This window comes from Oncorhynchus gorbuscha, linkage group LG16, assembly GCF_021184085.1.
Source record: "Oncorhynchus gorbuscha isolate QuinsamMale2020 ecotype Even-year linkage group LG16, OgorEven_v1.0, whole genome shotgun sequence".
Taxonomy (NCBI): Eukaryota; Metazoa; Chordata; class Actinopteri; order Salmoniformes; family Salmonidae; genus Oncorhynchus; species Oncorhynchus gorbuscha.
Window position 1 is genome coordinate 94,317,063 of NC_060188.1, and position 24,000 is coordinate 94,341,062.

Here is a 24,000-nt window from a genome sequence, read left to right on the forward strand (position 1 = left end):
TTCTGAAGTCCCTCCATCTTATAACTCTGCCCGTTCACCTCCACACTCTGAAAGAGAGAGAGAGAGAGAGAGAGAGAATGAGAAAGACAGAGAGAGAGAGAGAGAACGAGAGAGAGAAAGAGAGAGAGAAAGAGAGAGGGAGAGAGAGAGAGAGAGAGAGAGAGAGAGAGAGAGAGAGAGAGAGAGAGAGAGAGAGAGAGAGAGAGAGAGAAAGACAGAGAGAGAGAGAGAAAGACAGAGAGAGAGAGAAAGACAGAGAGAGAGAGAGAGAGAGAGAGAGAGAGAGAGAGAGAGAGAGAGAGAGAGAGAGAGAAAGACAGACAGAGAGAAAGAGAGAGAGAGAGAGAGAGAGAGAGAGAGAGAGAGAGAGAGAGAGAGAGAGAGAGAGAGAGAGAGAGAGAGAGAGAGAGAGAGAGAGAAAGACAGAGTGAGAGAGAAAGAGAGAGAGAGAGACAGACAGACAGACAGACAGACAGACAGACAGACAGACAGACAGACAGACAGACAGACAGACAGACAGACAGACAGAGAGAGAGAGAGAGAGAGAGAGAGAGAGAGAGAGAGAGAGAGAGAGAGAGAGAGAGAGAGAGAGAGAGAGAGAGAGAGAGAGAGAGAGAGAGAGAGAGAGAGAGAGAGAGAGACAGAGAGGAGAGAGAGAGAGAGAGAGAGAGAGAGAGAGAGAGAGAGAGAGAGAGAGAGAGAGAGAGAGAGAGAGAGAGAGAGAGAGAGAGAGAGAGAGAGAGAGAGAGAGAGAGAGAGTGAAATTCCACAGTGTGCCATCACAGCAGCAATATTTGTGACCTGTTGCCAAGAGCAAAGGGCAACCAGTGAAGAACAAACACCATTATAAATACAACCCATATTTATGCTTATTTATTTTCCCTTGTGTCCTTTAACCATTTGTACATTGTTACAACTCTGTATATATATATATATATATATATAATATGACATTTGTAATGTCTTTACTGTTTTGAAACTTCTGTGAGTGTAATGTTTACTGTTAATTTGTATTGTTTATTTCACTTGTGTATATTATCTACCTCACTTGCTTTGGCAATGTTAACACATGAGAGAACACATACCTCTTTACAATAATGACCTGAAAGCATGTAGTGCATAGCGAATGATTTCAACAGCAAATTAATAATCAGAAAACACATTCTCAACAGCCAGAAAAATGCCTAATATCAAGTAGCACATGTAGGTATTTATTCAGGACAGAGGATGACTCATTAAACATTCGGTGGCTCATACTGTATAGCCACATTAAAGATACCCAAGGCCTTTCCTCCTTTCTCATATAACAAGAGTTATGAATAAAAAAAATACCTAATATCATCTCATGTGATTGTTAGTACAAAAGCTGTCAGAAAGAATGTTTCATTTCAGCTGGAGAGGGAGAGGGAGGGAGAGAGAGAGAGGGGGAGGAGGGAGGGAGAGGAGAGAGAGGGGGAGGGAGGAGAGAGAGAGAGAGAGAGAGAGAGAGAGAGAGAGAGAGAGAGAGAGAGAGAGAGAGAGAGAGAGAGGAGAGGGAGAGGAGGGAGAGGAGGGAGGAGGAGAGAGAGAGAGGGGGAGGAGGGAGGGAGAGAGATAGAGGGGGAGGAGGGAGGGGAGAGAGAGAGAATGGGGAGGGAGGGAGAGAGAGAGAGGGAGGAGGGAGGGAAAGAGAGAGGGGGAGGAGGGAGGAGAGAGCGAGAAGGAGAGAGAGAGAGGGGAGGAGGGAGGGAGGGAGAGAGAGAGGGGGAGGGAGGGAGGGAGGGAGAGAGAGAGAGAGAGAGAGAGGGAGGAGGGAGGGAGAGAGAGTGAGGGAGTAGGGAGCGACAGGGAGGGAGAGAGAGAGAGGGAGGAGGAGGGAGGGAGAGAGAGAGAGGGAGGAGAGAGCGAGAAGGAGGGAGAGAGAGAGAGGGAGGAGGTAGCGAGAGAGAGAGAGAGAGAGAGAGAGAGAGAGAGAGAGAGAGAGAGAGAGAGAGAGAGAGAGAGGGGGGGCACTGTAATAGTGAAAATGTAAACTTGGCAGAATAAAACATATTTTAAAACCGTGTTTTTGACAGTTTCCCTATCAAATCTAAAAAATATCAAGCAGACAACCTAAGAAAATTAACAACACAAACCATTTTATTCGTATTTACAGATGGTTATTAAGGCACATGAAAGTTCACATGTGAACATCCTGACGGGTGGTGAAGGTAGGAAACAACACCTCCACTTCACTGATCCTCAACACTGGGGCCCCACAAGGGTGCGTGCTCAACCCCCTCCTGTACTCCCTGTCTGCTCATGACTGCGTGGCCACGCACGCCTCCAACTCAATCATCAAGTTTGCAGACGACACAAAAGTAGCGGGCTTGATTACCAACAATGACAAGACAGCCTACAGGGATGAGGTGAGTGCCCTTGGAGTGTGGTGTCAGGAAAACAACCTCTCACTCAAAGCCAACAAAACAACGAAGACCCCCTATCCACATCGATGGGACAGCAGTGGAGTAGGTGGAAAGTTTTATGTTCCTCTGCGTACATATCACAGACAAACTGAAATGGTCCACCCAGACAGACAGTGTGTGAAGAAGGCACAACAGTGCCTCTTCAACCTCAGGAGGCTGAAGACATTTGACTTGTCACCTAAAACCCTCACAAACTTTTACAGATGCAAAATTGAGAGCATCCTGTCGGGGCTGCATCACCGCCTGGTAAACCACAACCGCAAGTCTCTCCAGAGGGTGGTGCCGTCTGCAAGAGGCACCACCGGGGGCAAACTACCTGCCCTCCAGGACACCTACACCACCCGATGTCACAGGAAGGCCATAAAGATCATCAAGGACAACAACAACCCGAGCCACTGCCTGTTCACCCCACTACCATCCAGAATGTGAGGTCAGTACAGGTGCATCAAAGCTGGGACCGGGAGACTGAAAAACAGCTTCTACGTCAAGGACATACGTTCTGACCTTTATGTCCGTTGTTTTGTCATTATTTAGTATGGTCAGGGCGTGAGTTGGGGTGGGTAGTCTATGTTTGTTTTTCTATGATTTTGGGATTTGTATGTTTCGGCCGAGTATGGTTCTCAATCAGAGGCAGGTGTCATTAGTTGAGAATCATATTTAGGTAGCCTGGGTTTCACTGTGTGTTTGTGGGTGATTGTCTATATTGATTGCTTGTGTCATCACAGTTCTCATTTAGCTTCACGGTCGTTATTTCGTTTATTGTTTTTGTATAGTGTGTTTCAGTGTTCAGTGTTTTCTTTATTAAAATTCAAGATGAACACAAACCACGCAGCATTTTGGTCCTCTGATCCTTCTCGCCTCTCCTCTTCAGATGAAGAGGAGGAAGACCGTCAATTTGTTCGTTGGACGTGGTGGTATAATATTTATATATTCTTATTCATATATTGTTATTGTTATTCCATTCGTCTACTTAGATTTGTGTGTATTAGGCAGTGGTTGTGGAATTGTTAGATTAATTGTTAGATATTCCTGCACTGTCAGAACTAGAAGCACAAGCATTTCGCTACACTCACAATAACATCTGTTAACCATGCGAATGTGACCAATACAATTTGATTTGATTTGATTATATGTTTGAGAAGGTTTTACATTCAAAGGGTTCTCCTGTGAAGCCATGACAAGCGACATGCGTCTAGTTTCCTGAATCGGGTCACAAATGGTTTGATGAAGAATGCATCAACTTAAGGAATAGAAGGAATAGAATAACTTATCCAACCAAAAACATAGAGACCCAGAATGTCACGTTTGTTATAATGATGAGACCAAGGCACAACATGGTATCCGTACATTCTAATTTATTTCAATAATGAACACTGAACAAACTAACAAAATAACAAAACGAACCGTGAAGCAAACGAGTGCTGACAAGCAACTACACACAGACCTACAAAACCCCTAGACATACAAAAACCCTAGACCTACAAAACCCCTAGACATACAAAACCCCTAGACATACAAATCCCCTAGACATACAAAACCCCTAGACATACAAAACCCCTAGACATACAAATCCCCTAGACATACAAAACACCTAGACATGCAAAACACCTAGACATACAAAAACCCTAGACATACAAATCCCCTAGACATACAAAACACCTAGACATACAAAACACCTAGACATACAAAAACCCTAGACATACAAATCCCCTAGACATACAAAACACCTAGACATACAAAACCCCTAGACATACAAAACCCCTAGACATACAAAACCCCTAGACATACAAAACCCCTAGACATACAAATCCCCTAGACATACAAAACACCTAGACATACAAAACCCCTAGACATACAAAACACCTAGACATACAAAACCCCTAGACAATATAAAACATAGTTACACCTTGACCTAACCAAAATATAAAGAAAACAGAGATATCTAAGGTCAGGGCGTGACGCAGAAAACCTGAGCCTACGCCTTCACTATGGTGAATCACTAAAACAATACAGAATTACACTACGGAACAATAAGGAAAGGCACGTCATTAAAAAAACATACAACATTATGAGATCCATGTACACAACAACATGTTAAAATTGGCAAAACAACACACATTTCCTGTGAGTGAGACAAGAATGCAGCTTACGCCCTCTTCAAAATGTATATAATTGGTGAGAAAAGACTGCCGCACCCGGCCACACAAATTAAGATCTGGCTAAAAATATACCCGGCCTCATTGAACCCATCGCCCTTTACGGTTGTGAGCTCTGGGGTCCGCTCACCAACCAAGACTTCCCAAAATGGGACAATCACCAAATTGAGACTGCATGCAGAATTCCGAAAAAATATCCTCAGTCTACAAAGTAAAACACCAAATAATGCAGAGCAGAATTAGGACGATACCCGCTAATGATCAAAATCCAGAAAATAGTGGTTAAATTCTACAACCACCTAAAAGGAAGAGATTCCCAAACCTTCCATAACAAAACCATCACCTACAGAGAGATGAACCTGGAGAAGAGTCCCCTAAGCAAGATGTTCACAAACACAAATAGACCCCTCAGAGCCCCAGGACATCAACACAATTAGACCCAATCAAATCATGAGAAAACAAAAAGAGAATTACTTGACACATTGGAAAGAAACAACAGAGCAAACTAGAATGCTATTTGGCCCTAAACAGAGAGTACAGAGCGGCAGAATACCTGACCACTGTGACTAACCCAAACTTAAGGAAAATGTGACTATGTACAGCCTCAGTGAGCATAGCCTTGCTATTGAGAAAGGCCGCCGTAGGCAGACCTGGCTCTCACGAGAAGACAGGCTATGTGCACACTGCCCACAAAATGAGGTGGAAACCGAGCCGCACTTCCTAACCTCCTGCCAAATGTATCACCATATTAGAGAGACATATTTCCCTCAGATTATACAGATCCACAAAGAATTTGAAAAAACAAACCCGATTTTCATAAACTCCCATATGTACTGGGTGAAATTCCACAGTGTGCCATCACAGCAGTAAGATGGGTGACCTGTTGCCACAAAGAAAAGGGCAATGTCACGCCTTGGTCATTGTATCTTGTGTTTTTGTTATATGTTTGGGTAGGCCAGGGTGTGACATGGTTTTATATGTTGTATTTCGTATTGGGGTTTGTATTAATTGGGAGTGTGTATTATTAGGGGTGTGTCTAGTTAGGCTTGGCTGCCTGAGGCGATTCCTAATTGGAGTCAGCTGATTCTCGTTGTCTCGGATTGGGAACCGTATTTAGGTAGCCTGAGTGCGCGTTGTATTTCGTGGGTGATTGTACCTGTCTCTGTGTTAGTCACCAGATAGGCTGTAATTAGTTTCACTCGTTTGTTGTTTTCATATTTTCAGTTATTTCATGTACCGCATTATCTTCATTAAAAGTCATGAGTAACCTACACGCTGCATTTCGGTCTGACTCTCTTCAAACAACAGATGAACTACGTTACAGAATCACCCACCACCATTCACAGACCGAGCAGCGTGTGAACTGGCAGGATCTAAAGGAGGACGTTATGGACGGCAGAAGCAGGGATTATACGACGTGGGAAGAAATCGACAGGTGGGCGGCCGACCCAGAGCGAGTGCAGGAGCCCGCCTGGGATTCCCTACAGCAATGCGAAGAGGGCTATACACGTATGGAATCGAAAAGGAAAGCACGGTTATACAGATCGAAAACCGAAGGTAACGGGGGAAAGCGCAGAGAGAGAGTGGCTGAGTCAGGAAACAGACCTGAGCCTACTCTCCCTGTTAATCGTGAAGAGCAGTTGCAATGGGAGAGACTGCATAATTTGGAGATTTGGACATGGGAGGAGGAATTAGACGGTAAAGGACCCTGGGCGCAGCCGGGAGAATATCGCCGTCCCAAGGAGGAAATAGAAGCAGCTAAAGCGGAGAGGCGCAAGTATGAGGAGGCAGCACGGCTACGCGGTTGGAAACCGGAAAGTCACCCCAAAAAAATTATTGGGGGGGGCTAAAAGGGAGACTAGTTATGCCAGGTAGGAAACCTGCGCATACTCCCTGTGCTCACCGTTGGGCTAGAGAGACCGGGCAGGCACCGTGTTATGCTATGGAGCGCACGGTGTTTCCAGTGCGGGTGCAGAGCCAGCTGCGACACATACCAGCCCTTCCTATTTGCCGGGCTAGAGTGGGCATCGAGCCAGGTAAGCTTGGGCAGGCTCGGCGCTCAAGAGCTCCAGTGCGCCTGCACGGTCCGGTCTATCCAGAGCCACCTCTACACACCAGTCCTCCGGTAGCAGCTCCCCGCACCAGGCTTCCTGTGCGTGTCCTCGCGCCAGTACCACCAGTTCCAGCACCACGCACCAGGCCTCCAGTGCGCCTCGCCTGTTCAGCACAGCAGTGCTTTTCTCCCCTCCTGTGCTATCGGAGTCTCCAGCCTGTTTAGCGCAGCCAGAGCCTTTCTCCTCTCCTGCGCTGCCGGCGTCTCCTGTCTGTCCAGCGCCACCAGTGCTACCAGTCGGCCCAGCGCGTCCAGTGCGCCTCGCCTGTTCAGCACAGCCAGTGCTTTTCTCCTCTCCTGCACTGTTGGAGTCTCCCGCCTGTTCAGCGCAGCCAGAGCCTTTCTCCTCTCCTGCGCTGCCGGAGTCTCCTGTCTGTCCAGCGCCACCAGTGCTCCCAGTCGGCCCAGTGCGTCCAGTGCGCCTCGCATGTTTAGCGCAGCCAGAGCTTTTCTCCTCTCCTGCGCTGTTGGAGTCTCCCGCCTGTTCAGCGCAGCCAGAGCCTTTCTCCTCTCCTGCGCTGCCGGAGTCTCCTGTCTGCCCAGCGCCGCCAGTCGGCCCAGCGTCACCAGTCTGCCAGGATCCACCAGAAGTGCCAGTCTGCCAGGATCCGCCAGAAGTGCCAGTCTGCCAAGATCTTCTAGATCGGCCAGACAACCTGAATCATCCAGGTCCACCAGCCAGCCAGGATTTACCGGAGCCTACTACCTGCCTGAGCTTCCTCTCAGTACTGAGCTTCCTTTCAGTACTAGGCTGCCTCTCTGTACTGGGCTCCCTCTCAGTACCGGGCTTCCCCTCAGTACCGGGCTGCTTCGGTCCCGGGCTGCTCCTCTGTCCCGGGCTGCCCCTCTGTCCTGAGATGCCCCTCTGTCCTGAGCTGCCCTGCTGTCCTGAGATGCCCCTCTATCCTGAGATGCCCCTCTATCCTGAGATGCCCCTCTGTCCTGAGTTGCCCCTCTGTCCCGAGCTACCCCTCTGTCCCGAGCTGCCCCTCTGTCCCGAGCTGCCCCTCGGTCCCGAGCTGCCCCTCTGTTATGTGGGGATCAGGGTGAGGACTATTAGGCCATGGTCGGCGGAGAAGGTGGATTATCCTAGGACGTGAAGGGGAGGAACTAGGACATTTATGGAGTGGTGTCCACGTCCCGAGCCAGAACCGCCACCATGGACAGACGCCCACCCGGACCCTCCCTATGCTCTTGAGGTGCGTCCCGGAGTCCGCACCTTGGGGGGGGGGGGGGTTCTGTCACGCCTTGGTCATTGTATCTTGTGTTTTTGTTATATGTTTGGGTAGGCCAGGGTGTGACATGGTTTTATATGTTGTATTTCGTATTGGGGTTTGTATTAATTGGGAGTGTGTATTATTAGGGGTGTGTCTAGTTAGGCTTGGCTGCCTGAGGCGATTATCAATTGGAGTCAGCTGATTCTCGTTGTCTCGGATTGGGAACCGTATTTAGGTAGCCTGAGTGCGCGTTGTATTTCGTGGGTGATTGTACCTGTCTCTGTGTTAGTCACCAGATAGGCTGTAATTAGTTTCACTCGTTTGTTGTTTTCATATTTTCAGTTATTTCATGTACCGCATTATCTTCATTAAAAGTCATGAGTAACCTACACGCTGCATTTCGGTCTGACTCTCTTCAAACAACAGACGAACTACGTTACAGGCAACCAGTGAAGAACAAACACCATTATAAATACAACCCATATTAATGTTTTGTTTATGATCTTTTTCACTTTGGCAAAGTACACATAATGTTTCCCAATAAAGCCCCTTAAATGTGAATTAAACTGAGAAAGAGTAAGAGAGAGAGATATAGAGACGGTCTCCTCCTGGGATTTGTATTTATTAAGGATCCCCATTAGCAGCAGCTACTCTTCCTGGGGGTTTATTAAGGATCCCGATTAGCAGCAGCTACCCTTCCTGTGGTTGACCACATGGAACTCTATTCCACAGTACTACATAGAGCCATGACTACATGGAACACATGGATCCAGGCAGACTGGCGACGCTGGACCGACTGGCAGCGCTGGGCAGACTGGCGGCGCTGGGCAGACTGGTGGCACTGGGCAGACTGGCGGCGCTGGCGGCACTGGGCAGACTGGCGGCGCTGGGCAGACTGGGAGCACTGGCGGAGCTGGGCAGACTGGGAGCACTGGCGGCGCTGGGCAGACTGGGAGCACTGGCCGCGCTGGGCCGACTGCTGGGCCGACTGGGAGCACTGGCCGCGCTGGGCCGACTGGGAGCACTGGCCGCGCTGGACAGACAGGAGACTCCGGCAGGGCAGGAGAGGAGAAAGGCTCTGGCTGCGCTAAACAGGCGGGAGACTCCGGCAGCGCAGGAGAGGAGAAAAGCTCTGGCTGCGCTAAACAGGCGGGAGACTCCAACAGCGCAGGAGAGGAGAAAAGCGCTGGCTGCGCTGAACAGGCGAGGTGCACTGGAGGCCTGGTGCGTGGTGCTGGAACTTGTGGTACTGGCGCGAGGACACGCACAGGAAGCCTGGTGCGGGGAGCTGCTACCAGAGGACTGGTGTGTAGAGGTGGCTCTGGATAGACCGGATCGTACAGGCGCACTGGAGCTCTTGAGCACCGAGCCTGCCCAAGCTTACCTGGCTCGATGCCCACTCTAGCCCGGCCAATAGGAAGGGCTGGTATGTGCCGCAGCTGGCTCTGCACCCGCACTGGAAACACTGTGCGCTCCATAGCATAACACGGTGCCTGCCCGGTCTCTCTAGCCCAACGGTGAGCACAGGGCGTATGCGCAGGTCTCCTACCTGGCATAACTATTCTCCCTTCTAGCCACCCCCCAATAATTTTTGGGGGCTGGTTTTCCGGTTTCCAACCGCGTCGCCGTGCTGCCTCCTCATACCTGCGCCTCTCCGCTTTACCCGCATCTATTTCATCCTTGGGACGGCGATATTCTCCCGGCTGCACCCAGGGTCCTTTACCGTCTAATATCATCTCCCAAGACCAGAAGTCCTCATATTGCTTCTCCTCACAATTAACAGGGAGAGTAGGCTCAGGTCTGACTCCTGACTCAGCCACTCTCTCTGCGCTCTCCCCCGTTACTTTCGGTTTTCGCTCTGCGTCGCCGTGTTTTCCTCTTAGACTCCATTAGCCTGTAGCCCTCTTCGCACTGCTGAAGCGAATCCCAGGCGGGCTCCTGCACTCTCTCTGGGTCGGCCGCCCACCTGTCAATTTCTTCCCACGTCGTATAATCCATGCTTCTGCTGTCCATAACGTCCTCCTTTAGCTCCTGCCAGTTTACACGCTGCTCGGTCTGTGAATGGTGGTGGGTGTTTCTGTAACGACGTTCGTCTGTTGTAAGAAGAGAGTCAGACCGAAATGCAGCGTGTAGGTTACTCATGACTTTAATGAAATAAATCGCGGTACATGAAATAACTGAATAAATACAAAACAACAAACGGAACGTGGAATCTATTACAGCCTATCTGGTGACTAACACAGAGACAGGAACAAACAACCACAAAAAACAACGCGAACTCAGGCTACCTAAATACGGTTCCCAATCCAGGACAACGAGAATCACCTGACTCCAATTGATAATCGCCTCAGGCAGCCAAGCCTAACTAGACACACCCCTAATCATACACAATCCCAATTAATACAAACCCCAATACGAAACACAACATATAAACCCATGTCACACCCTGGCCTACCCAAACATATAACAAAAACACAAAATACAATGACCAAGGCGTGACAATGGAACTCTATTCCACAGTACAACATAGAGCCATGACTACACGGAACTCTATTCCACAGTACTACATAGAGCCATGACTACATGGAACTCTATTCCACAGTACTTCATAGAGCCATGAATACATGGAACTCTATTCCACAGTACTACATAGAGTCATGACTACATGGAGCTCTATTCCACAGTACTACATAGAGCCATGACTACATGGAACTCTATTCCACAGTACTACATAGAGCCATGACTACATGGAGCTCTATTCCACAGTACTACATAGAGTCATGACTACATGGAACTCTATTCCACAGTACTACATAGAGCCATGACTACATGGAACTCTATTCCACAGTACTACATAGAGCCATGACTACATGGAACTCTATTCCACAGTACTACATAGAGCCATGACTACATGTAACTCTATTCCACAGTACTACATAGAGCCATGACTACATGGAACTCTATTCTACAGTACTACATAGAGCCATGACTACATGGAACTCTATTCCACAGTACTACATAGAGCCATGACTACATGGAACTCTATTCCACAGTACTACATAGAGCCATGACTACATGGAACTCTATTATACAGTACTACATAGAGCCATGACTACATGGAACTCTATTCCACAGTACTACATAGAGCCATGACTACATGGAACTCTATTCCACAGTACTACATAGAGCCATGACTACATGGAACTCTATTCCACAGTACTACATAGAGCCATGACTACATGGAACTCTATTCCACAGTACTACATAGAGCCATGACTACATGGAACTCTATTCCACAGTACTACATAGAGCCATGACTACATGGAACTCTATTCCACAGTACTACATAGAGCCATGACTATATACAGTCGCTGTAGTAGCTGGCGTTTAACGTGTTAAGTCATCCGCATACATAGACACTCTGGCTTTACTCAAAGCGAAATGATTTTAGCTTCCCTCCAGGCCTGAGGGCACACACCTTCTAGTAAGCTTAAATTGAAAATATGGTAAATAGGATTGGTAATATCGTCCGCTATTATCTTCAGTCATTTTCCATCCAAGTTGTCAGACCCCGGTGCTTTTTCATTGTTGATAGACAACAATCATTTTTTTTACTTCTTCCATACGGAATTCAAAAAATGCAATGGTTGTTTTTCGTAATTTGGTCAGATATACTTGGATGTATAGTGTCAGTGTTTGTTGCTGGCAAATCATTAAAGTAGTTGGCAACGTCAGTGGGTTTTGTGATGAATGAGCCGTCTGATTCAATGAATGATGGATCAGAGTTTGCCTTTTTGCCCAGAATTTCATTTAAGGTGCTCCAAAGCTTTCTACCATCTTTATATCATTTATCTTTGTTTCATAGTAAAGTTTCTTATTCTTTTTTATTTAGATTTTATTTATTATTTAGTTTTTTTTTGTTATGTCTTTGCTTTAGTATAGTCCGGGCGTGAGTTGGGGTGGGTAGTCTGTTTGTTTTAGTATGGTCAGGGTGTGAGTTGGGGTGGGTAGTCTGTTTTAGTATGGTCAGGGTGTGAGTTGGGGTGGGTAGTCTGTTTGTTTTAGTATGGTCAGGGTGTGAGTTGGGGTGGGTAGTCTGTTTGTTTTAGTATGGTCAGGGCGTGAGTTGGGGTGGGTAGTCTGTTTGTTTTAGTATGGTCAGGGCGTGAGTTGGGGTGGGTAGTCTGTTTGTTTTAGTATGGTCAGGGCGTGAGTTGGGGTGGGTAGTCTGTTTTAGTATGGTCAGGGCGTGAGTTGGGGTGGGTAGTCTGTTTGTTTTAGTATGGTCAGGGTGTGAGTTGGGGTGGGTAGTCTGTTTGTTTTAGTATGGTCAGGGTGTGAGTTGGGGTGGGTAGTCTGTTTGTTTTAGTATGGTCAGGGTGTGAGTTGGGGTGGGTAGTCTGTTTGTTTTAGTATGGTCAGGGTGTGAGTTGGGGTGGGTAGTCTGTTTTAGTATGGTCAGGGTATGAGTTGGGGTGGGTAGTCTGTTTGTTTTAGTATGGTCAGGGTGTGAGTTGGGGTGGGTAGTCTGTTTGTTTTAGTATGGTCAGGGTGTGAGTTGGGGTGGGTAGTCTGTTTGTTTTAGTATGGTCAGGCTGTGAGTTGGGGTGGGTAATCTATGTTCCTTTTTCTATGTTGTGTTTATATGTTTGGCCTGGTATGGTTCTCAATCAGAGGCAGGTGTCGTTAGTTGTCTCTGATTGAGAATCATACTTCGGCAGCCTTTTCCCACCTGTGTTTCGTGGGTCATTTTCTGTTATGTGTATGTCACCTTTCAGAACTGTTTCATTTCTCCTTGGTTATTTTGTTTAGTGTTCTCGGGAATAATAAATATATGATGAACACTTACCACGCTGCGCTTTGGTCCTCACCTCATTCCAACGACGAGCGACACATGAGTTTAGTCACATGATTTCTCAATTTGCAATACGTTGGCCAATCGGTTGTACAGACAGTTTTATTTGACATTTATTTTGCCTCATCCCTCTTAACCATACAATTTTTCAATTCCTTCTGTAGCTCAGTTGGTAGAGCATGGCGCTTGTAACGCCAGGGTAGTGGGTTCGATCCCCGGGACCACCCATACGTAGAATGTATGCACACATGACTGTAAGTCGCTTTGGATAAAAGCGTCTGCTAAATGGCATATATTATATTATTAATTAACAGTTTTTTAACAGTTTTAAAGGTCATTTTCTTAATGGGTGCGTATTAGTAACTGGAATAAGTAGTTTCATAAATGTGTCAAGTGCAGCGTCTGGTTGCTCCTCATTACACACCACAGACCAGCAGCGTCTGGTTGCTCCTCATTACACACCACAGACCAGCAGCGTCTGGTTGCTCCTCATTACACACCACAGACCAGCAGCGTCTGGTTGCTCCTCATTACACACCACAGACCAGCAGCGTCTGGTTGCTCCTCATTACACACCACAGACCAGCAGCGTCTGGTTGCTCCTCATTACACACCACGGACCAGCAGCGTCTGGTTGCTCCTCATTACACACCACAGACCAGCAGCGTCTGGTTGTTCCTCATTACACACCACGGACCAGCAGCGTCTGGTTGCTCCTCATTACACACCACAGACCAGCAGCGTCTGGTTGCTCCTCATTACACACCACAGACCAGCAGCGTCTGGTTGCTCCTCATTACACACCACAGACCAGCAGCGTCTGGTTGCTCCTCATTACACACCACAGACCAGCAGCGTCTGGTTGCTCCTCATTACACACCACAGACCAGCAGCGTCTGGTTGCTCCTCATTACACACCACAGACCAGCAGCGTCTGGTTGCTCCTCATTACACACCACAGACCAGCAGCGTCTGGTTGCTCTTCATTACACACCACGGACCAGCAGCGTCTGGTTGCTCCTCATTACAGACCAGCAGCGTCTGGTTGCTCCTCATTACACACCACAGACCAGCAGCGTCTGGTTGCTCCTCATTACACACCACAGACCAGCAGTGTCTGGTTGCTCCTCATTACACACCACAGACCAGCAGCGTCTGGTTGCTCCTCATTACACACCACAGACCAACAAATATTATTTACATCACCGACATAGGAATCACTACAAAACGGATTGTAATGACCTCTGATACACTATATTAGGCCCAGCCTTTGGAACTTTGTTTTATTTTCCCTAGATATGGCTACTAATCATATTTATCAACTCAAATATATTTATAAAGCCCTTCTTACATCTGCGGATGTCTCAAAGTGCTGTACAGAAACCCCCAGCCTAAAACCCTAAACAGCAAGCAAGCAGGTGTAGAAGGACGGCTATATACAGTATATTGTGATCACTACATCCGATGGATTTGGATACCACTCTTAAGCAAATTTCTGCAGCATTAATAAAGATGTGATCAATACATGTTGATGATGTCATTCCTGTTCTGTTTGTAAACTACCCTGGTAGGTTGACTGATAACCTGAACCAGGCTGCAGGCACTGGTTACAGTTTGAAGCTTTATCTTGAGTGGGCAGCTTGATGAAAGCCAGTCAATATTTAAAATCACCCAGGAAATATACCTCTCTATTTATATCACATATATTATCAGGCATTTCACACTTGTTATCCAGATACTGACTGTTAACACTTGGTGGTCTATAGCAGCTTCCCACCAGAATGGTCTTTAGGTGAGGCAGATGAACCTGTAGCCATATTACTTCACCAGTATTTAAAATTAACAAGGGTGCCAATACTTTTGGAGGTAACTGTAAATCATTCCTGCCTGGCCTGGCCTGCTACGTGCTAGACCACACACTGTGTTTGTGTCTGTGTGTCAGTAACAACAACCTCTTGTCCCTTCTCCCACTGCGACAACATCTGCAGGTCAGGGATTGGCCGAGTCAGCCAGCCAGACCCACACCACAACCTGGGATAAATGGAGGGAGATCATGCTTCACAAGGAGGGATCTCAAAGGAAGGAAGTGTGTGTGTGTGTGTGTGTGTGTGTGTGTGTGTGTGTGTGTGTGTGTGTGTGTGTGTGTGTGTGTGTGTGTGTGTGTGTGTGTGTGTGTGTGTGTGTGTGTGTTTTCATAGTCCCTTCCAGGAAGAAATTAAATATAATTATGTACAGCTAAACAAATACAGTGGCATTTTGCTAATTGGACTACTACTGTATTCAAAGGCTTTACGCATGGGGATGAACCTATTGGTGGTGTTGATAGTCTGTTATTGGGAGGGGGACGGGGGGTGGGGGAGAGGGAGGGGTAGGGTTGAGGAAGGCGAGAAAGTGAGGGGAGAGCAGGAGGGGAAGAGGGAGGGGGATGGGGAGGGAGAGGGTAGAGGGTAGAGGAAGGGGAGGGCAGGAGAGGAAGAGGGAGGGGGATGGGGAGGGAGAGGGTAGAGGGTAGAGGAAGGGGAGGGCAGGAGGGGAAAAGGGAGGGGGATGGGGAGGGAGAGGGTAGAGAAAGGGGAGGGCAGGAGGGGAAGAGGGAGGGGGATGGGGAGGGAGAGGGTAGAGGGTAGAGGAAGGGGAGGGCAGGAGGGGAAGAGGGAGGGGGATGGGGAGGGAGAGGGTAGAGGAAGGGGAGGGCAGGAGGGGAAGAGGGAGGGGGCTTGGGGAGGGAGAGGGTGGAGGAAGGGGAGAGCACGAGGGGAAGAGGGAGGGGGATGGGGAGGGAGAGGGTAGAGGAAGGGGAGAGCAGGAGGGGAAGAGGGAGGAGGTTGGAGGAAGGGAGGGAGATGGAGTGGGAGGGAGGAGGTTGGAGGAAGGGAGGGAGAGAGAGGGGGAGAGCAGGAGGGGAAGAGGGAGGGGGCCTGGGAGGGAGAGGGTGGAGGAAGGGGAGAGCAGGAGGGGAAGAGGGAGGGGGACGGGGGAGAAAGGGAGGGAGATGGAGTGGGAGGGAGGAGGTTGGAGGAAGGGAGGGAGATGGAGTGGGAGGGAGGAGGTTGGAGGAAGGGAGGGAGATGGAGTGGGAGGGAGGAGGTTGGAGGAAGGGAGGGAGATGGAGTGGGAGGGAGGAGGTTGGAGGAAGGGAGGGGGAGAGAGAGTGGGAGGGGGGAGAGGGGCAGGAGGGGGGAGGGAGGGGTGAGTGGGAGGGAGGGAGGAGGAGGGGACAAGGGAGGGAGGGAGGGGGAGGGAGGGAGGGAGGGGGAGGGAGGGAGGGAGGGAGTGTGTGTGTGTTTGCATACGGCATAGTGCCTTCCAGGAAGACATGAAATAGAATTCTAAACAACAACGATCAACTTCTTCATTTGCACGTGGCAGAGGGTGTAAATACATTATGTACTGTGGTATATTATATTCTTCTATATATACTGTAATGTGGTGGTATATTATATACTTCTATATATACTATATGTACTGTAATGGGGTGGAATATTATATACTTCTATATATACTGTAATGTGGTGGTATATTATATACTTCTATATATACTATATGTACTGTAATGGGGTGGTATATTATATACTTCTATATATACTATATGTACTGTAATGGGTGGTATATTATATACTTCTATATATACTATATGTACTGTGATGGGGTGGTATATTATATACTTCTATATATACTATATGTACTGTAATGGGGTGGTATATTATATACTTCTATATATACTATATGTACTGTAATGGGGTGGTATATTATATACTTCTATATATACTATATGTACTGTAATGGGTGGTATATTATATACTTCTATATATACTATATGTACTGTGATGGGGTGGTATATTATATACTTCTATATATACTATATGTACTGTAATGGGGTGGAATATTATATACTTCTATATATACTGTAATGTGGTGGTATATTATATACTTCTATATATACTATATGTACTGTAATGGGGTGGTATATTATATACTTCTATATATACTATATGTACTGTAATGGGTGGTATATTATATACTTCTATATATACTATATGTACTGTGATGGGGTGGTATATTATATACTTCTATATATACTATATGTACTGTAATGAGGTGGTATATTATATACTTCTATATATACTATATGTACTGTAATGGGGTGGTATATTATATACTTCTATATATACTATATGTACTGTAATGAGGTGGTCTATTATATACTTCTATATATACTATATGTACTGTAATGGGGTGGAATATTATATACTTCTATATATACTGTAATGGGCCTCTGTACACCTATGTAGATATTCCATAATATAAGCAGCCGTTTCCAGCTACAACAGTCATTTACAACATTAACAATGTCGACACTGTATTTCTGATCAATTTGATGTTATTTTAATGGACAAAAAATGTGCTTTTCTTTCAAAAACAAGGACATTTCTAAGTGACCCCAAACTAATTAACAGAAGTGTACATCTATATGAACTGCAATGGGGTATATATATATATATTATATACTTCTATATTTACAGTACGAGTCAAAAGTTTGGACACATCTACTCATTCCAGGGTTATTCTTTATTTTTTACTATTTTCTACATTGTAGAATAATAGTGAAGACATCAACACTATGAAATAACACATATGGAATCATGTAGTAACCAAAAAAAGTATTAAACAAATACAAATATATTTTAGATTTGAGATTCTTCAAAGTAGCCACCCTTTGCCATGATGACAGCTTTGCACACTCTTGGCATTGTCTCAACCAGCTTCATGAGGTGGCCACCAGAAACGCTTTTCAATTAACAAGTGTGCCTTGTTAAAAGTACATTTGTGGAATTTTTTTCCTTCTTAATCCATTTAAACCAATCAGATGTAATTATGCTAATTACTTCCAGAGAAAATAGAGAGAGAACTTAGTACTGGCCCGTGCCATTTTCAGGTGAACTCATATAACCCAGAGCTATAGTTAGCTCTTCCATCTGTGTCAGATTGGACCATGAGAAACATGTACCTGTTCCTTGCCGGAGGGTGTCTCAGTCCAGAGCAGTCTGTACCCCAGCAGGGGCCCGTTGGCGTAGACCGGGGCGTCCCAGGAGGCCTGGATGGAGGTGGGGGAGATGGACTCTACCTGGAGGTTCTCCACCGGCCCGGGGACCAGCACTGCTGGGACAGGAACACATGATCGGATCAGAACGACACACACACACACACACACACACACACACACACACACACACACACACACACACACACACACACACACACACACACACACACACACACACACACACACACACACACACACACACACACACACACACACACACACACACATAGATACATGGAGAACAGGAGAGTTAAACATAATTCCTTCTCCACTAAATTGAGGTGCCTCCAAGGCATCACTCCAATCCTCCGTCGCCGTAAGACTTTAACCCATTACAGTCTAAGCTCCCTCACTTTGTAAGACTTTAACCCATTACAGTCTAAGCTCCCTCACTTTGTAAGACTTTAACCCATTACAGTCTAAGCTCCCTCACTTTGTAAGACTTTAACCCATTACAGCCTAAGCTCCCTCACTTTGTAAGGCTTACAGTCTAAGCTCCCTCACTTTGTAAGGATTACAGTCTAAGCTCCCTCACTTTGTAAGGCTTACAGTCTAAGCTCCCTCACTTTGTAAGGCTTACAGTCTAAGCTCCCTCACTTTGTAAGGCTTACAGTCTAAGCTCCATCACTTTGTAAGGCTTTAAACATCATTAGAAATGACGACACAGCATTATAACACCAGGTCATTACTTGTTGTCAATGTAATGCTAATGGTTTTATATATATAATAATAATAATATATGCCATTTAGCAGACGCTTTTATCCAAAGCGACTTACAGTCATGTGTGCATACATTCTACGTATGGGTGGTCCCAGGAATCGAACCCACTACCCTGGCGTTATAAGCGCCATGCTCTACCAACTGAGCTACAGAAGGACCCATTACCCATACCTAACTCTAATGATAATGTCTTTAGGCCTGATAAAAAAAAGATAAACACTGTACCTATACAGTAAGGTTGCGTGTGTGTGCGTGCGTGTGTGTTTACTCACACTCTGGCTGCGTGGTGAGTTTGAGTGTCTCGGATCTCTCTCCAGGCCCGTTGTCGTTGTAGGCCACCACTCTGAAGGAGTAGGTTTCCTCTGGCTTCAGGTTACTGACAGTCAACTGGAGGGTCTCTGGCTCCGACACGTTCACAGACCTCTCCCTGAAACAGCAACAGACACGTTCACAGACCTCTCCCTGAAACAACAACAGACACGTTCACAGACCTCTCCCTGAAACAACAACAGACACGTTCACAGACCTCTCCCTGAAACAACAACAGACACGTTCACAGACCTCTCCCTGAAACAACAACAGACACGTTCACAGACCTCTCCCTGAAACAGCAACAGACACGTTCACAGACCTCTCCCTGAAACAACAACAGACACGTTCACAGACCTCTCCCTGAAACAGCAACAGACACGTTCACAGACCTCTCCCTGAAACAGCAACAGCAACAGACACGTTCACAGACCTCTCCCTGAAACAACAACAGACACGTTCACAGACCTCTCCCTGACACAGCAAACACACAGAGAGAGAGGAAACTCCCCCACACAGGAGACCCCCCCACACAGGAGACCCCCCCACACAGGAGACTCCCCCACACAGGAGACTCCCCCCACACATGAAACTCCCCCACACAGGAGACTCCCCCACACAGGAAACTCCTCCACACAGGAAGCTCCCCCACGCAGGAAACTCCCCCACACAGGAGACTCCTCCACACAGGAAACTCCCCACACAGGAGACTCCCCCACACAGGAAACTCCCCACACAGGAAACTCCCCCACACAGGAAACTCCCCTACACAGGAAGCTCCCCACACAGGAAACCCCCACACAGGAAACCCAGAAAGCAACGAGAGACAGGATCAGAATAAAGCACCAAAAATGGCCACAGACGTCCTTTCCAAAATGCCAATCCACGTAATCCCTACTCCGAAAACCGTAATCCATTTCAGCACGTTGTCATCACTGACGAGATGGGCCCTGAAATAGACTTAGAAATGACACCCTACATAGACTCGTGGACAACAAAAAATAAACAATTATATTTAGCTAATAAAATAACCATTCACCAAAGTTCAGATTCAATGAAACAACTTCATACACAGTTGGAGAAGAAAGAAGATGTGGCCAAAAAGGAACCCTATTCCCTATATAGTGCACTACTTTAGACCAGAGCCCTATAGAACCCGATTCCCTATATATAATGCACTACTTTAGACCAGAGCCCTATAGAACCCTATTCCCTATATATAATACACAACTTTAGACCAGAGCCCTATAGAACCCTATTCCCTATATAGTGCACTACTTTAGCCTAGAGCCCTATGGAACCCTATTCCCTATATATAATGCACAACTTTAGACCAGAGCCCTATAGAACCCTATTCCCTATATATAATGCACTACTTTAGACCAGAGCCCTATAGAACCCGATTCCCTATATATAATACACAACTTTAGACCAGAGCCCTATAGAACCCTATTCCCTATATAGTGCACTACTTTAGCCTAGAGCCCTATGGAACCCTATTCCCTATATATAATGCACAACTTTAGACCAGAGCCCTATAGAACCCTATTCCCTATATAGTGCACTACTTTAGCCCAGAGCCCTATGGAACCCTATTCCCTATATAATGCACTACTTTAGACCAGAGCCCTTGACAATCTGTTTCCATTTGGGATGGAATCAGATTGAATGAACACATCTCAGATGTGTTGAAGGAAAGGAGTTTGATCCGTGTCTGTGTTTTATCCTGAGATCACTACTGATCTAGAAGACAAGCCGGAGTCACACTAGAGGTCTATGATGCCTTCACCTCAATGGACCAGACCAACAGTACCTGTTGACCGTGTAGTATTTAACCTGCTGACCCAGTAGTATTTAACAGTACCTGTTGACCGTGTAGTATTTAACCTGCTGACCCAGTAGTATTTAACAGTACCTGTTGACCGTGTAGTATTTAACCTGCTGACCCAGTAGTATTTAACAGTACCTGTTGACCGTGTAGTATTTAACCTGCTGACCCAGTAGTATTTAACAGTACCTGTTGACCGTGTAGTATTTAACCTGCTGACCCAGTAGTATTTAACAGTACCTGTTGACCGTGTAGTATTTAACCTGCTGACCCAGTAGTATTTAACAGTACCTGTTGACCGTGTAGTATTTAACCTGCTGACCCAGTAGTATTTAACAGTACCTGTTGACCGTGTAGTATTTAACCTGCTCACCCAGTAGTATTTAACAGTACCTGTTGACTGTGTAGTATTTAACCTGCTGACCCAGTAGTATTTAACAGTACCTGTTGACCGTGTAGTATTTAACCTGCTGACCCAGTAGTATTTAACAGTACCTGTTGACTGTGTAGTATTTAACCTGCTGACCCAGTAGTATTTAACAGTACCTGTAAACTGTGTAGTATTTAACCTGCTGACCCAGTAGTATTTAACAGTACCTGTTGACTGTGTAGTATTTAACCTGCTGACCCAGTAGTATTTAGCAGTACCTGTTGACCGTGTAGTATTTAACAGTACCTGTTGACTGTGTAGTATTTAACCTGCTGACCCAGTAGTATTTAACAGTACCTGTTGACCGTGTAGTATTTAACCTGCTGACCCAGTAGTATTTAACAGTACCTGTTGACTGTGTAGTATTTAACCTGCTGACCCAGTAGTATTTAACAGTACCTGTAAACTGTGTAGTATTTAACCTGCTGACCCAGTAGTATTTAACAGTACCTGTTGACTGTGTAGTATTTAACCTGCTGACCCAGTAGTATTTAACAGTACCTGTTGACCGTGTAGTATTTAACAGTACCTGTTGACTGTGTAGTATTTAACAGTACCTGTTGACCGTGTAGTATTTAACCTGCTGACCCAGTAGTATTTAACAGTTACTGTTGACTGTGTAGTATTTAACAGTACTTGTTGACCGTGTAGTATTTAACAGTACCTGTTGACTGTGTAGTATTTATCAGTACCTGTTGACCGTGTGGTATTTAACAGTACCTGTTGACCGTGTAGTATTTATCAGTACCTGTTGACCGTGTAGTATTTAACAGTACCTGTTAACCGTGTAGTATTTAACAGTACCTGTTGACCGTGTAGTATTTAACCTGCTGACCCAGTAGTATTTAACAGTACCTGTTGACTGTGTAGTATTTAACAGTACCTGTTGACTGTGTAGTATTTAACAGTACCTGTTGACCGTGTAGTATTTAACAGTACCTGTTGACTGTGTAGTATTTAACCTGCTGACCCAGTAGTATTTAACAGTACCTGTTGACTGTGTAGTATTTAACCTGCTGACCCAGTAGTATTTAACAGTACCTGTTGACTGTGTAGTATTTAACCTGCTGACCCAGTAGTATTTAACAGCACCTGTTGACCGTGTAGTATTTAACTTGCTGACCCAGTAGTATTTAACAGTACCTGTTGACTGTGTAGTATTTAACCTGCTGACCCAGTAGTATTTAACAGTACCTGTTGACCGTGTAGTATTTAACAGTACCTGTTGACTGTGTAGTATTTAACAGTACCTGTTGACCGTGTAGTATTTAACCTGCTGACCCAGTAGTATTTAACAGTACCTGTTGACTGTGTAGTATTTAACAGTACCTGTTGACCGTGTAGTATTTAACAGTACCTGTTGACTGTGAAGTATTTATCAGTACCTGTTGACCGTGTGGTATTTAACAGTACCTGTTGACCGTGTAGTATTTATCAGTACCTGTTGACCGTGTAGTATTTAACAGTACCTGTTGACTGTGTAGTATTTATCAGTAACTGTTAACCGTGTAGTATTTAACAGTACCTGTTGACCGTGTAGTATTTAACCTGCTGACCCAGTAGTATTTAACAGTACCTGTTGACTGTGTAGTATTTAACAGTACCTGTTGACCGTGTAGTATTTAACAGTACCTGTTGACTGTGTAGTATTTAACAGTACCTGTTGACCATGCAGTATTTAACAGTTACTGTTGACTGTGTAGTATTTAACAGTACTTGTTGACTGTGTAGTATTTAACAGTACCTGTTGACTGTGTAGTATTTATCAGTACCTGTTGACCGTGTGGTATTTAACAGTACCTGTTGACCGTGTAGTATTTAACAGTACCTGTTGACTGTGTAGTATTTATCAGTACCTGTTAACCGTGTAGTATTTAACAGTACCTGTTGACCGTGTAGTATTTAACCTGCTGACCCAGTAGTATTTAACTGTACCTGTTGACTGTGTAGTATTTAACAGTACCTGTTGACTGTGTAGTATTTAACAGTACCTGTTGACCATGTAGTATTTAACAGTACCTGTTGACTGTGTAGTATTTAACCTGCTGACCCAGTAGTATTTAACAGTACCTGTTGACTGTGTAGTATTTAACCTGCTGACCCAGTAGTATTTAACAGTACCTGTTGACTGTGTAGTATTTAACCTGCTGACCCAGTAGTATTTAACAGTACCTGTTGACCGTGTAGTATTTAACAGTACCTGTTGACCGTGTAGTATTTAACAGTACCTGTTGACTGTGTAGTATTTAACAGTACCTGTTGACCGTGTAGTATTTAACCTGCTGACCCAGTAGTATTTAACAGTACCTGTTGACTGTGTAGTATTTAACAGTACCTGTTGACCGTGTAGTATTTAACAGTACCTGTTGACTGTGTAGTATTTATCAGTACCTGTTGACCGTGTGGTATTTAACAGTACCTGTTGACCGTGTAGTATTTATCAGTACCTGTTGACCATGTAGTATTTAACAGTACCTGTTGACTGTGTAGTATTTATCAGTACCTGTTAACCGTGTAGTATTTAACAGTACCTGTTGACCGTGTAGTATTTAACCTGCTGACCCAGTAGTATTTAACAGTACCTGTTGACTGTGTAGTATTTAACAGTACCTGTTGACCCAGTAGTATTTAACAGTACCTGTTGACCCAGTAGTATTTAACAGTACCTGTTGACCGTGTAGTATTTAACCTGCTGACCCAGTAGTGTTTAACAGTACCTGTTGACTGTGTAGTATTTAACCTGCTCACCCAGTAGTATTTAACAGTACCTGTTGACCGTGTAGTATTTAACCTGCTGACCCAGTAGTATTTAACAGTACCTGT

The 24,000-nt window shown here is 45.7% G+C and overlaps 1 protein-coding gene across 1 annotated transcript in view; it reads right to left on the reverse strand.

Moving 5' to 3' along the window:
* dcc (DCC netrin 1 receptor) overlaps positions 1 to 24,000 on the reverse strand; it is a 670,683-nt gene that overhangs the window by 222,896 nt on the left and 423,787 nt on the right. The window contains 3 exon segments of the mRNA XM_046305873.1: positions 1 to 47; positions 17,794 to 17,942; positions 18,883 to 19,037. The exon segment at positions 1 to 47 is cut by the window's left edge and continues 92 nt beyond it. Of these exon segments, the coding sequence (XP_046161829.1) occupies positions 1 to 47; positions 17,794 to 17,942; positions 18,883 to 19,037 (351 nt within the window).